Source organism: Archocentrus centrarchus, chromosome 6 (genome assembly GCF_007364275.1).
Source record: "Archocentrus centrarchus isolate MPI-CPG fArcCen1 chromosome 6, fArcCen1, whole genome shotgun sequence".
Lineage (NCBI taxonomy): Eukaryota > Metazoa > Chordata > Actinopteri > Cichliformes > Cichlidae > Archocentrus > Archocentrus centrarchus.
Window position 1 is genome coordinate 17,135,870 of NC_044351.1, and position 13,393 is coordinate 17,149,262.

A 13,393-nucleotide genomic window follows, 5' to 3' on the forward strand; every position below is an offset into this window, starting at 1 on the left:
AGCAGTGGCGTACACTGAATGGTGGCACATCAGGTGCTCTTGCGGCCACATGCTTTAATTCATGCACGCTTGACGTTTCTGTGCAGACTCAGAGAGAAACAACAAGCATGAAACTGATTGTCCTGTAATCCTGTCAAATATGTTTTTTTATCTTGTAATTTTTTTTTAAGAGCTCAATAAAATGAAAACAACAAAGTGTTCAGCAGTGAGACTGTATTTTCAGTGTGTTATAACTTTACATTCATCCAGTATTGTATATTCTGATACATTCTTGTACGCTCTGGTAAAAGTAATGGTAAAAGTATGTCCTTGAATAGTAGGTGCGTCTTTGGCCTTCAGCGTCACCACAATACACAGAGTTTAGTGCCTTTGTACAGCATGTTATTATCTTCTTTTAATACTAACTGTAATAGAGTAACATGTTGGATTGAGAACGAATCCCTGGTCAGTAATTCTTCATAATCACATGCATATACTGTAGCAGTTATATGGCCTTTCCAACCAAGTCCTGGAGTAATCCAAAGTATTTACAGTAGAAGTACAATTTTAAACCCCATACACATTATAAAAATGACTAAATAAAAAATAAATGTACTAATTTATCTCTTCATAAGAAAATAAACATGACCATAAAGCTACTTTTCTTCAACACCATAAACTCACATACAGTACTACAGACAGAGTATTCACACTGTAAGGCCATTATGACAATGCAATTCAAGAGAAAACCTGAAAAATGAGAAACGTATGTTCTTTACAGCGTCGCAACAAGAGGCCGAAAAAATAAAATGATAGAAAAATAAATTCTCCTCATCCCACTGAGCCACCTGTCTTACTGTCTTAACGTAGCCAGACATGCAGAGGTACAGTGGGTTGATCCATGCAGGGTCTCTATATGTAGACAGGTGTCTCCTGTCCCGTCAGCAGTCTGAACATCACAGCAGGCATCGTCTTCATGTTGATCTGGCACAGAGGCAGAGATGAGAGGAGCAGGGCGGTTAAACCGTCAAGCAGAGAATGCACTCACACACGCGCACGGTTGTAATCACATCATTTGAAATCAGGCCTAATTCACTCCTCTCTGTGCCACCAGAGACTGTGAGGAGACCTCGGATGCACTGCTGTCAAATCTGGATCTCTTTAATCAGAACGTATACTTGAAGAAATTGCAGAGAAAATATAACATTGGTTGGAAATTCAGTGAAACCTATTGATTTTCTCATTCCTCCTTGCACAAAGGAGCAGATACCGGCCCTGCTGATGGGTTCAGCACCTTCTACAGCCCTGTCCAGCTCTCCTAGAGTAACAGCCTGTCTCCCTCCTTGAATCACCTCCATGCTCTTGAGTCTGTGATGGGAGACACAGCAAACCTGGCAATGGCACGTGTTGATGGGCCATCCTGGAGGGGTTGGACTACCTGTGCAACCTCTGTAGGGTCCAGGTATTCCCTCATGGTACCAGTAGTGACAGTGACTCTAGCCAAATGCAATACTAGCCAGAGAGTCAGAAAAGATGAGGAGGGTAAAATGACAGAGGCCTCCACCTGTAAAACCATTCCTGTTCTGGGGGTTGTCTCATTGTTGCCCCTCTAGTGCACCTGATGTTGATTTCATTACCACCAAAGCAGCTGAAACCAATTAACAGCCCACGCTGCTACTGAACTGACCAGATCAATATCCCAGAAGTTTACCTGACTTGATGCTTTACTCTGATTAAAAAGTTTAATAGTTAAATTTTTTGATCATCTTTAGCTTTAAGATTTATTTAGAATGAAGCATTAAGCAGGACAACACAATTTTTCCCAAACCGCCAGATCTCCCCTGTATTTTTTTGCCAGTTTTTGCCTTTAATGACAGTTTTTGCCAAATATACTGATTCTTTTGTTTAGAGTTATAGGGTCCATACCACTTTCATATCCAAAAAAAAAAAATGAGAAGCATGAGCTGCCAGCCAGTTAGCCTGAGAGAGTTGAGGTTTATCTGAATGATTTTATGTAAGTGACAAACAGCATGTGATGATTTTATGAGGGTTAATGTGCTGAGCTATGAGTCAACAAGGAAGCAGAAAGATTTGCTCAAGGAAATAGATTCCTGTATTTACTGTATCACATCAATTTCTGGGAATGTGTTGCAGTACTTTATCAGTATTAATTGCATTATTATTTAACCATAACCTGTTTAATCAAAGAATTTTTCTGACTTTATTGACCCATCAGTTAGAATCATTCTGTAGTCGTGTGCGTACCCAGTGATTTGGCTTCAAACCAAACTTTAATGTGTACGTGTCTCTAAAAGGCCTGTCTTGCACAGTGTTTGTGCAGTGCAGCAATCAGTGAAAATTGCCATCTTGTGTCATGAAGAGTTCCTACCTCACCCACTGAGACGGACAGGGTTTGAACAATCTTCTCATGTGCCATGGCAACAACACTCTGACCGTTTATTTCAATGATTCTGTGTCCAACACGAACGCCACCTCGCTCAGCAATGCCTCCTCGCATCAGGCTGCAGATCTGAGGATGCAAAATAACCCCAAATATGTAACTGCATCATAAATACCAACACTCTCACTCTTTAAGGTGACCCTATTGTAAAAATGTTTTTACTAGAGTAGCTTTCATTGGTTCACAGTTCATAAAAAAAAAAAATCCTCATATATCTTGGCCCTGGTGCTTCCCCTCCATAATTGTCAGAGACCAAGCATTTAGAGCAGAATGAAGCCTGAGCTTTTGGCTCACAGCAAGTACTTGTAGATACACTGACCTCAATATTGCAGTTTTTAATATGAGCATCCACCACTGTAACAGGATGTATATGACAGAAAACAGCAAAATGCATAATAGATCCCATCTAAAAAAAAACTGCAGGCTCCTCTGATAATAATAACCTGTAAGTCTAAACTTCAATCTTAGGTTTAGTATCGTGCTAACGAGTGACATGGCTTCACTCACGATGCCATTTTGAACACTGAAGCCGAGCTGGAACTTGAGATCAGGTCTCTTGATGAGGACGGTGGTGACAGGCGGACAGCTTACGATACTCAGCTTTACCTTCACCTGGTTTTTCAGACCCTGGAGCACATTCAGAAACACATTCACACTTCAGTCATTTTAAAGGACAAATTTTACTCTCAATAAACGCCACAAAAGGACCAGAATCAACAGTAACGTTTATTACATCTCAGAAATTTCAGTCAACAGGCGTTTCTTTGGGACCTCTATCACTTTAACTGGGAACGTATCTTCTTAATTGATAATGTTAATTGTGCATGGCTTTATTTTTATGATAGTTTTAGGTACTTTATTCACAAATATGCCCCTTTTAAAGTGTTTAGGGTAAAAAGTTGAGTTAGTCCTTGGTTCACTCCTGAATTGAGGACCCTCCTACATGAGAGGGACCAGCTTTGGGCAAAGTTAAAGAATTCTAAGTTAGATGCTGACTTGCTTAATTTTCGCCAGTTATGAAATAAATGTACTGCATTGATTAAAAAGGCAAAGAGTTCTTATTATTTAACTGAAACCAAAAATAATTTAAATGATCCACGCAAATTTTGGAAAATGATCAAATCTATTTCTGGTAACTCTTATTCAGATCTTCCCCCTCAGTTAATGGCTGACTCAGGGCCGGTGTCAGACAAGGTGGAGATGTTAAACTGTTTTAATAGGCACTTTGTTGGCTCAAACTCCTTGTTTAATGACACTTTTGAAATGCCTGTGCCTACTAGTCACACATTCAGAAATCCAACTTCTGGTCAGACTTTTGCTTTCTCTAAACTGTCTGTCAGTGAGGTTTGTGGGGAACTCAAACATCTAGATATTAAAAAAACCAGCTGGCCCTGATAATCTCCCCCTTACTTCCTACAATTTGCTGCTGACATTATAGCTGAACCAGTGACACATATTTTTAATTTATCAATTCAACAAAACTGTATCCCTGATATATGGAAATCAGCTTATGTTTTGCCTTTATTAAAAGGTGGAGATCCGACTGTACTAAATAACTATAGACCCATTTCCTAATTGTGTATTTTAGCAAAGATTATCAATGAACAGGTTAAGCATTATTTGTATTCAAAGAATATTTTATCACCGTATCAGTAGGGTTTTAGAAAACAACATAGTACAGTTACTGCCTCCCTGAAGGTCCTAAATGATGTCATTAAAGCTCTTGATGCCAAGGACTACTGTGTAGATCTGTCCAAAGCAAAGCCCTTACTCACCATTGCACCCTATATTCTTTAGTTAAATGGCCCTCTCTGCATACTCGTAGACTGTTACACTGTATACCTTCATTTACAAATCCATCCTCCATCTGGTTCCCACATATTTGTCATGTTACATTTCACGTTAAAAACAATACCACAGCCTTCGCTCTCAGGACTTTATTACATTCAGTGTTCCATCAGTGTGTACTGAGCCTGGCAAAAAAGCACTCTCCTTCTCTGACCCCTCCACCTGGAACATGCTTCAGCAGGATCTGAAGCTCTCCAATCTGGTTACACTTGGGGAGTTTAAAATTTTAATAAAGGGATTTGAAAATATGTCTGTAGGCACTTGTGTTTGTTATCAGCATTTTTTTTTTTCCTGTCCACTTAATCCTTTTGAGGATGAAAGGAGGTTGTACCTGAGCTCTGTGTGCAACAAGTAGAAAGCTGGGGGATCACCTAAGTACAAGCATTACCTGGAGGTCTCCATACCTTGATGATGCCCTGGCAGGTGGCCAGTGGCAACCCCACCAGGCTGGTGTCATTGATGGACATAATCTGGTCCCCCACGCTGAGTTTTCCAGAGCGAGCTGCAGGGCCACTGTTCAGCATGCTGGCCAGAATCACAGTGGGCAGAATGGAGCCCCAGCCAGACTCTACTATTACCACACCAAGGATCTCCCCTTTCTGCTTTTCCACATACAGCTGGAATATAGAAAAAGTGGGGGGGGGGGGGGGGGGGGGGGGGGGGGGGGGGGGGTAAACCCTTTCAAGCACATTTTGAATTTCCCATTGAAAATTTGTTTCTATTAGAGATTCTATTAGGGGGAAATCCATCAGTCATCATCTACAGTTTGCCTGCAGCGGAATAAAAAAAAACATCACACCTCTTTACAGTTGTCTGAGTTTGAGAAATGGACAAGGTCATCGTGGTACATTTCTTGGGAGCTGATGATGTCACTGTATTGTTTCTGGCTCAAGTCGGTCGGGTTGATGCCATTGGCTCGCAGGAATTCCCTGTAGGCCACACTAAACGCCTGACCAATAGACTGTGCTATTAGCTGCGCCTATGGGAACGGGGAGCATTCTACTCAGCAGAGGAAGCAAGGAAGTGACCAGAGATTACTGTAAATATGTAAAAAAAAAAAAGCTAAAGTAAAAACTAGAAAAGAGTGAGAACACTTACATCTTCTGACTCAAAGACATAGCAGATCATTCTGTACTGACTCTTCCCTTCGCTGGTAGAGTCAGAAGATTCAGAGAACTCCTCTGATGAGGCCTGAGACATGCGCCTCCGTGCCATCAGAACCACAATGCTGCCAATATCTGCGATGTAGGAGATGGTCCGCAAGGCACTGTCCATCATTGTTTCCTATGGAGAACAAAAGCAATGATGCTCACATCTGAAAATAAATTGTGTTTATGCAAAGAGGAAGGCTGAGTCAACACACAAAGCTCTAAGAGTCACTGACCTGCGTGTCAGCATTCAGTACTTTGACAGCTTTAGTGGAGATAAACAGGTCCACTTCTGTCATCATTTGAGAATCTTCATCTTGGCTCTTTGAAATAAGCAGAATTTTAATAAGATGTTTTACACTCCAGAAGATTGCATGTGATGCTTTAATCTCGCAAAGCAAGTTTTTCTTTTGTTCCTGGTTAACAACTGTTTCCTGACCGCTTGTGCCTCAAAGGCAGAGAAAATTTATATTATTCTTTTCAAACATGCTCTTGTGACCAGCAGTTAATTTTTACAAATGTCATTGTCCAAGTCACAGGAACAAAGTGTGAAAACATATTTTCTCTACATTTGAGGAAAGCAAACAGGATATAACACTTAATACACAGGAACAAAAAATGTGTTACATGGTGTTATTAAAAGAACAAAGTGGCCAAAAGTAAGGCATGCAACAGCTCCACTGTGTGGCAAATAAATGAGGTTACTGGTCAGCAAATGGGTCAACGAGTAACATAAAGTTGTGATCAGAAGTTTACACACACTCATCATAGGCATGGATGTAAAGGTAATTTAGGGATTTTAATGATTTCTTTGAACTGTTCTTTTTCCAGGGTGGAATGATTGTACAGCATACATCTTTAAAAACAAGAATTGGCTGCAAAAATTTGAATTTAGTTTGGATTTTATCAAATCCACACAGGGTTAAAATTGTGCAGTACATACACGTTCAAATACACTGCTCAGAATAATTAAAGGAACACTCTGACACCTTCAAGCTTGAAGGTGTCAATTTTGTGTTCCAGCAGTTTCCAGTTCATGGCAGGCTTGAGCCTTGGTGGCTCCTCGGCTGTTCACGAACAACAAATTTCCTCTCATCTAATGGTGACAGTTTGGGACTTCTCCCAGAACCTGCAAAGTGAATAACTTATAATTGCATACAATCGTTTGAACTGACGATCTTGGAATCTGCAGTTGTTTAGGGACCTTCCCAGCTTGTGTAAATCTACAATCCTCCTTCATAGATCTTCATTGAGTTCCTCTGCCAGTGCTGAAGTGTTGTAGAACTACATACATATTATTTCTCACAATTGCAAGCATATATGTAGAATAAAATGAAATCAAGTCTCTACAGCCAAAAATTAAAGGCAACTTCTCCAAGGCTAAAAATCCCAGATGGAGAAAAATCACCAAAATCTAGTCAATTCTCCTGGACCTGTATTCAGTTTGTTCCCCAGATTTCATTTACATTTTCCCCCACATTTTAATGCAGGCCAATTTAAAGATTTATAAACCAAATCAATGGGTGGCTTAGTGGATGTCCCTCCCTGAAAATGGATTACCTTGATTCGACTGACGGCTTCGTGGGCCTGGGACATGCGGACACTCTTGGATGGATTTTTATCAGACAGTACTTGAGTGCAGCCAAGGTAGTTTGCAGCAAAGATGATCCCATCAATGAGATCTTCTGGCTCACAGGGACCTGGGACTGTGTGGCAAAACAAAATCCTTTTTCATAAGGCACTGCGATGTGCTGCAAAGATTTATAAAAGTGATAACATTTTGAGAATATTCTGAGGTATTTACCATCCTCAAAGCTGGGAAACGAAGCAGCTTCCTGTGTTTTCTTTAAGACAATTCAATAAGTTAGATCTCAAGGGCAAATATTTTGTGGATACAATATAAAAAGCTATTTCAATTATCACAATAACCACGAGTCAGTGTGATGGCCTACATACAAAAGTTACAAAAGCAAATGTTTCTTAGGAATAAGATTATGAAGACAGTTTTGATTTGGGTGCAAAAACTAGATTGTAAGAAGTTAAAAGATGCTGAATCTTCACCTTGGGAGTGTCGCTCTCCTCTTCAGAGACGGGTTCTGGACACTGAAGCCTCGTCAGCTGCTCTGGCACATCCTCAGGCATTGCAGCCGGGCTCAGCTTCTCATTCTGCTGTACACAAATGTGTTTTGGGGTTTTTTTTGTTTTTTAACTTGTTCAGTTTTTTTTTTTAGTGTTTCTTGCTGTCCTGTGTAGATAATGGGAACTCAAAAAAAGGTGATGAAGACTACTTCTGGCAAGCAAAATTGTGTTGATTCACTCTGAACCACAGTGGTAGTAGGTTTGGTACAAACATTTACAATCACAAGCCACAGGGGATGAGAGCTGACAAAGACATGTCCCATTTGCACTGCTTACCTGCTGGGGTTTCTCTAGCCGTCTCTGTGTCTCCTCAAGAGACTCCCTCTGTTTTTCTGGTGTGTGAAGATGAGCCAGGGATGGTTTGATAACCCTGGGTTCGCTCTCCCTGCTGTTAGCAGTGGAGGGATTGGGTCTGGGAACAGGAGGAGGCTCTCTATGAGGCTGGGCCTTGTGAGTCTCAGTAGGAGACTGAGCATGGGAATGGCGAGGTGGTGGAGGAGGGTGTTGCTTACTGGAACTGGACCTAGCTTTGGTCCTCACGGCGACCTTTTTGCAGTCCCTGGGCAAAGTCTTTGGACGCTGCTCAGTGTTGTTGGTCATGCATCCTTTGATCCCAGAGGAAATATGCTCGACGCCCTCTCCTGTTCCCCTCCTTCCTCGTCCTTTACCCTGCCTCTCCTTCTCCTTTAAACCCACGTGAGATGACTCACTCTTCTTACTGGCTCCTAGGATATTAGGGTTTCTTGTGACCCGGGCATCACCTTCTCTTTGCCTTTCATCACCTCCCTTCCTAATTCTTTCATTCTCATTGGCCTGATAAAGGCTAGTCTGACTCTGAACACTATTCTCTGTCTCCTCTAAATCCTCTATAAATTTGGCCCCATCTAGCACCTCTTCTATCTCATCTCCATCACTGAAGAAGCACCTGTCCTCCTCGCCCTTTTTAACTCCCCCTTCTGTTTCATTACCAGCAACTGGGGCACAATGCGACCTGAAGCGATGGCTCATTTTACTTGGCTTAGTGTCTGATTGTGATCCCTCACATATTTCTGTGCCATGTCGCGGTCTGGGAGTCATCTGGTCAGCAGCACTTGTGTTCTCATTAATATTATCACTGACAGCATGCTTAATATAGCCTCCATCCTCGGGACAGTACTGTTTGCAATACCTCATGTCCACAATGCCCTCTCTGTTCAAATGCAGCACCTCATCATAGTCCTGCTCGACATCAGAGCCCACATTGTCGTACTCAGAGCAGGTGTCCTCCATGTCCTCAGGACTAGGATCACAACTCATGTAATAGTGATTTGCAGAAACAGGAGAAGTCAGCTGGTCATTCGTATCATCCTTCAATGTGCAAGGTGGTTGCTCAGTCGCCTCCTTCACCAAACCCCCCTGCTCGTCTTGGCTCTGTCCTGGACCGGGACATGATGAAGTGCTGGGTGCCAATATTTTGGAAATGGATGCTAGCCTCTTTCCATGAGCCATAACTGGCCCCTTAAGCCCACTACCCTAAGCCCTGCAAACATTAATAGAAAACCAATTTAACATTTTTGAGACACATATTTTCAACAGCATACATTCATACTCTTAACAATCGCTCATATTATCATGAAAAATAATTGAACACATGGTGCTTTTTGTAAATGACTCCATGTCATCACCTAATATAACAACCCGGAGAAATTAACTTCCAAAGACTGCGATGCTCTCTTTCATAAAAACAGAAACTCTTTAGCCAAAAAGATCAACAACAAAACAACCTTTTCCCATTTTTAAGCTTCTGCACTAAAACCCTACAGCAAATCCCAGAGCTTTTCTCAACCACTTAGCACAGCAGGTGCCATCAAACTTAAATAACCAAACATCAAAGATTCCGCTTTGCTCTTACAAAATTCCAGATAAAAGACCCACTCTTGTATTACAGTGAATATCTCTGTGTCACGCTTTAACAACACACACGTGCTCCTTACATAATGCTAAGATTAATAACAAACATCCATCTTTTACTCACATGCACCATCTCAGTCCTTTTGCCTATGATGCTGTTTGTTATCTGTGATCTTGCTTGGTTGTGTCTGCTCTAATTTTGTCTTGATGTCCTGCAGAACAGGAAACCTGCAGTAAAACTACAGACACGCAGCTTTTCTCCTGCAACACTCCTCTCTATTCTTAGCACCTCCCACCACAGAACCACAGACATATGCAGATGTTCTATACTGGTTAAATGTAAGTCAATGCTGACTTATGCCTTCACACAGGATTTAAACTTCTCTCTCACAGGTGAAAGTCTTCTGCTTAACATGCGGCACACTGTGAACCTGTGACTGTCCGTAGGACAGGTTGGATTTTGTAAAACTTGAAAACAGAGCCCACACAATGTGCAGGAATCGAGTTCTCTCACACACCACATGAATTATAATAGGCTGAAAAGTTATTATGGATTTTGGGGCAAGTAATGCCAACAATATATTACCTGTGCCTACTTTCAGATAGTAGCATGTGACGTTTTCTATAAAATATGTTATTTTTTATAGTTTATTAAACAGTATCTTTAAGAAACTGGCCTGAAAAACAGTGCAGAACACTACATGACTCCCTTTGAGACGCGGATATCGAATCTGAATTTGTATTTACCCAGTAAAAAGGTGCAACACAACATCCCATAAAATGCTAACTGAGCTGATAATGCTACAAATTCAGTACAAATTTACCTTATTTCAATATGAATGTAAATCTGAGACAGGCAGGAGCTTCTCTTATATGATGTTCTGGTAGTTTAAAGAGGCAAACAACAGAAAAGACTGTCATGAATTAGTTGGACAGTACTTCACAGCTGAACTGCTAAAATAAATGTGAACAAATGATAACAACTCTTAATTGTAGTTAAATGTAGGATTTAACTAGCTCAAGCCACCCAAATGTAAATACTAAATTATTTTTTCTGATAGTCTGCAGTCAACAAAACTGGAAATTTAAAATGGTGGCATGGGACTCTGCCCTCACCAGACACTTTATTAGGTACATCTCGCTAGTATCGGGGTGGATCCCCTTTTGATTTCAGAACTGCTTTAATTCTTTGTGGCAAATATTCAACAAAGTGCTGGAAACATTTGTCAGAGATTTTGGTCCATACTGACACGACAGCATCACACAGCTGCTGCAGATGTGATGCCTGCACATCCATGATGCAAATCGCTCGTTCCACCACATCCCAAAGGTGCTCCATTGGATTGAGATCTGGTGATTGTGGAGGCCATTTGAGTGCAGTGAACTCACTGTTATGTTCAAGAAACCTGTTTGAGATTATTTAAAATATCCCCCACACCATTACGCCACCACCACCACCAGCCTGAACCATTGATGGAGGGCAGGATGGATCCATGCTTTCATGTAGTTTACTCCAATCATCTGAATTTCACTGCAGAAATCATGACTCATCAGACCAGGCAATGTTTTTCCACTTTTCTTCTGTCCAATTTTGGTGAGCCTGTGTTGTTGCCATCCTATCAGCTCAAAGCAGCTTACGGCCATACCACCCTGAACCCGCCCGATCTCGTCTGATCTCGGAAGCAACGCAGGGTTGGGCCTGGTTAGTACTTGTATGGGAGCCTGTGTTAATTGTAGCCTCAATTTTGTGTTCTTAGCTGAAAGGAGTGGCACACTGTGTGTTCTTCTGTTGGTGTGGCTCATCTGCTTCAAGGATTGGTGCGTTCTGCATTCATAGATGCTCTTCTGCATACCTTGGGTGTAATGAGGGGTTATTTGAGTTGCTGTTGCCATCCTATCAGCTCAAAGCAGTCTGGTCATTCTCCTCTGACCTCTGGCATCAACTAGGAATTTTCCCCCAGAGAACTGCCACTCACTGGATATTTTCTGTCTCTTTGGACCATTCTCTGTAAACTCTAGAGATGTTATGAGGGAAAATCCCAGCAGATCAGCAGTTTCTGAAATACTCAGAGCAGCTGGCACCAACATCTGGCACCAACAACCATGTTATGTTTAAAGTCACTTAAATTGCCTTTCTTCCCCATCTGATGTTCAGTTTGACCTTCAGCACGTCATCTTGAGCATGTCTACGTGCATTGCTGCCGTGTGACTGGATAATTAGATATTTGCATTAGCGTGCAGTTGAACAGGTGTACCTAACAAAGTGGCTGGTGAGTGTACATTCACCATATATTCTTAATCAAGACAACAACTGGCAGATTGAGTAATCATGAAAATATGTTATTTGCAGCCCTACGATAACAACACAAGCATACAACAGCAGCATTTAACACCAGTAAATTATACTTAAAAAACATTAAAGAGACTATTCATAAAAGTGCTATTGATTGTATTTGCACATTCTGGAGGACCAAATACAAGGCCAGGGAATCTTAATAAGAATTTAAGATTCCCTGAGCTCCACCAAATCCCCTTTTATACCTGTTATCATTTAAAACATGTGAAATGCCTAAATGTGATGCTCTCAGTCTAATAATACAGGCTCTATATTTGATTAGTACTGGATTTATGAGAGGTAACACACTGAGCGGCGGTGTGCTACACGCCCAGTATAAACGTGTCATCATCAGCATCCTCGTCTCCACATCGAGCGTCTACGCATGTGGCTGAAAACATTTCACAGTGCAGTCTGGATTCACGCTTTGGGATGTGGCTCAACGCTGTCCACAATGAAATGAATCCAATCAGTGTTGATCGGGTCATGATGCAACTGGGATTATAGCATCATCAGCACAAAAACCTCTAATCCCGGCTAACAGACCTAAACATGACTTCTCCATGGTGCTGAACAGGCAATTAAAACAACAAGGGTAATTATAGAGTAGGACTGAGGATCAGCATCGCAGTTTTCTAGCATTTGCCCTGCCCTTGACGTGTATATGGTAGTATTTTATAAGCCCATTACGCCTAACTTTTGCCGCAGCTGCAGGGGTGGTTGTTGTGGTGGCTCCAGTCTCCCCACAAGTGGACGCCGCATTTCTATCTGCCCAAATGTCGATAAGATAATCGGATATGTCCTGCGCATATAGCGTGCATTAAAGGATCGGTCTCCCTCCACACACGCTCTCTAGTGGTTATACCATCTGGAGGCATCCTGTTATCCTACAGCTGCTGCTGCAATTCACATCGACCTTGATGTGAAGCATCGAGACTGCACCATGCTGACATCCAACTAATGAGCTGATGTGCCACAGGAGCACGCACATCCAGCGTTGTTATCGCTCTGTTACAGAGACACGAACAGGCCTACATGCATCAGTATTGCATGTTACCGTCCATACGTGCATAAATATGTGTGCAGCTTACCGACATCAGTCCTGTGGGCGCCCCTCCTGTAAAATGCCCGTGTGCTGATCAGATCAGATTGCTCTCCGGGATGGTGATTTTTGAATAAAAGCCGCACAGCAGCCCAGGAACCTGTGTAGAAAATACACCCCCAACACACACACACACACACAACACACACACCAACCATGTGCTCACTGGCTGCACCGGTCAACCCAACATAAAACACTCCTTTGGTCAATGCACACTCAAATCCACGATTTGAATTCTAGTTATTTTATAATTGATTTAACAGTATACCGGGGTGCTATGTATGTATATTGTGAAGACAGACCCCTTATATGACTTGTTTTATTAACATTATCTCTCATTTAAAAACATATTCAGTATGATTATCTTACAATACTTCTTGAGATTTATTTGCTGTTGTTTTTTTTTTTTAAAGGAAAAATATCGATGTATATGGGATCGATTTTTGATATGTTAAATGGCGTTCTGGGCTCTACTGGTTGTGCCTAAGAAG

General features: G+C 41.6%; 1 protein-coding gene across 2 annotated transcripts; it reads right to left on the reverse strand.

Moving 5' to 3' along the window:
• Nucleotides 1–211: 211 nt before the first annotated feature.
• apba2a (amyloid beta (A4) precursor protein-binding, family A, member 2a) lies at nucleotides 212–13,022 on the reverse strand. Of its 2 annotated transcripts, none has more exons than XM_030730568.1 (12): nucleotides 12,892–13,022; nucleotides 7,852–9,094; nucleotides 7,498–7,602; nucleotides 7,241–7,280; nucleotides 6,997–7,142; nucleotides 5,673–5,759; nucleotides 5,387–5,572; nucleotides 5,088–5,267; nucleotides 4,693–4,905; nucleotides 2,948–3,067; nucleotides 2,369–2,509; nucleotides 212–963 (listed from the first exon to the last, which is right to left on the reverse strand). In XM_030730568.1, exons 2-12 carry the CDS (start codon nucleotides 9,061–9,063, stop codon nucleotides 892–894), a joined length of 2,502 nt encoding a protein of 833 aa, XP_030586428.1. In that variant the 5' UTR covers nucleotides 9,064–9,094; nucleotides 12,892–13,022; the 3' UTR covers nucleotides 212–891. The 2 variants fall into 2 exon arrangements, with proteins under 2 accessions (XP_030586428.1, XP_030586427.1); XM_030730567.1 differs by having other exon boundaries at nucleotides 7,498–7,605.
• Between the last annotated feature and the right edge of the window lie 371 nt (nucleotides 13,023–13,393).

Excerpts from the sequence above, each read along its gene's own strand:
- apba2a (XM_030730567.1), bottom strand. The coding sequence starts at position 9,063 with ATGGCTCATGGAAAGAGGCTAGCATCCATTTCCAAAATATTGGCACCC. Across the intron at positions 5,760-6,996 it reads AAGCCGTCAGTCGAATCAAG|AGCCAAGATGAAGATTCTCA; the intron begins GTAATCCATTTT and ends CTTATTTCAAAG. Across the intron at positions 5,268-5,386 it reads ATGTCTTTGAGTCAGAAGAT|GCGCAGCTAATAGCACAGTC; the intron begins GTAAGTGTTCTC and ends CCGTTCCCATAG.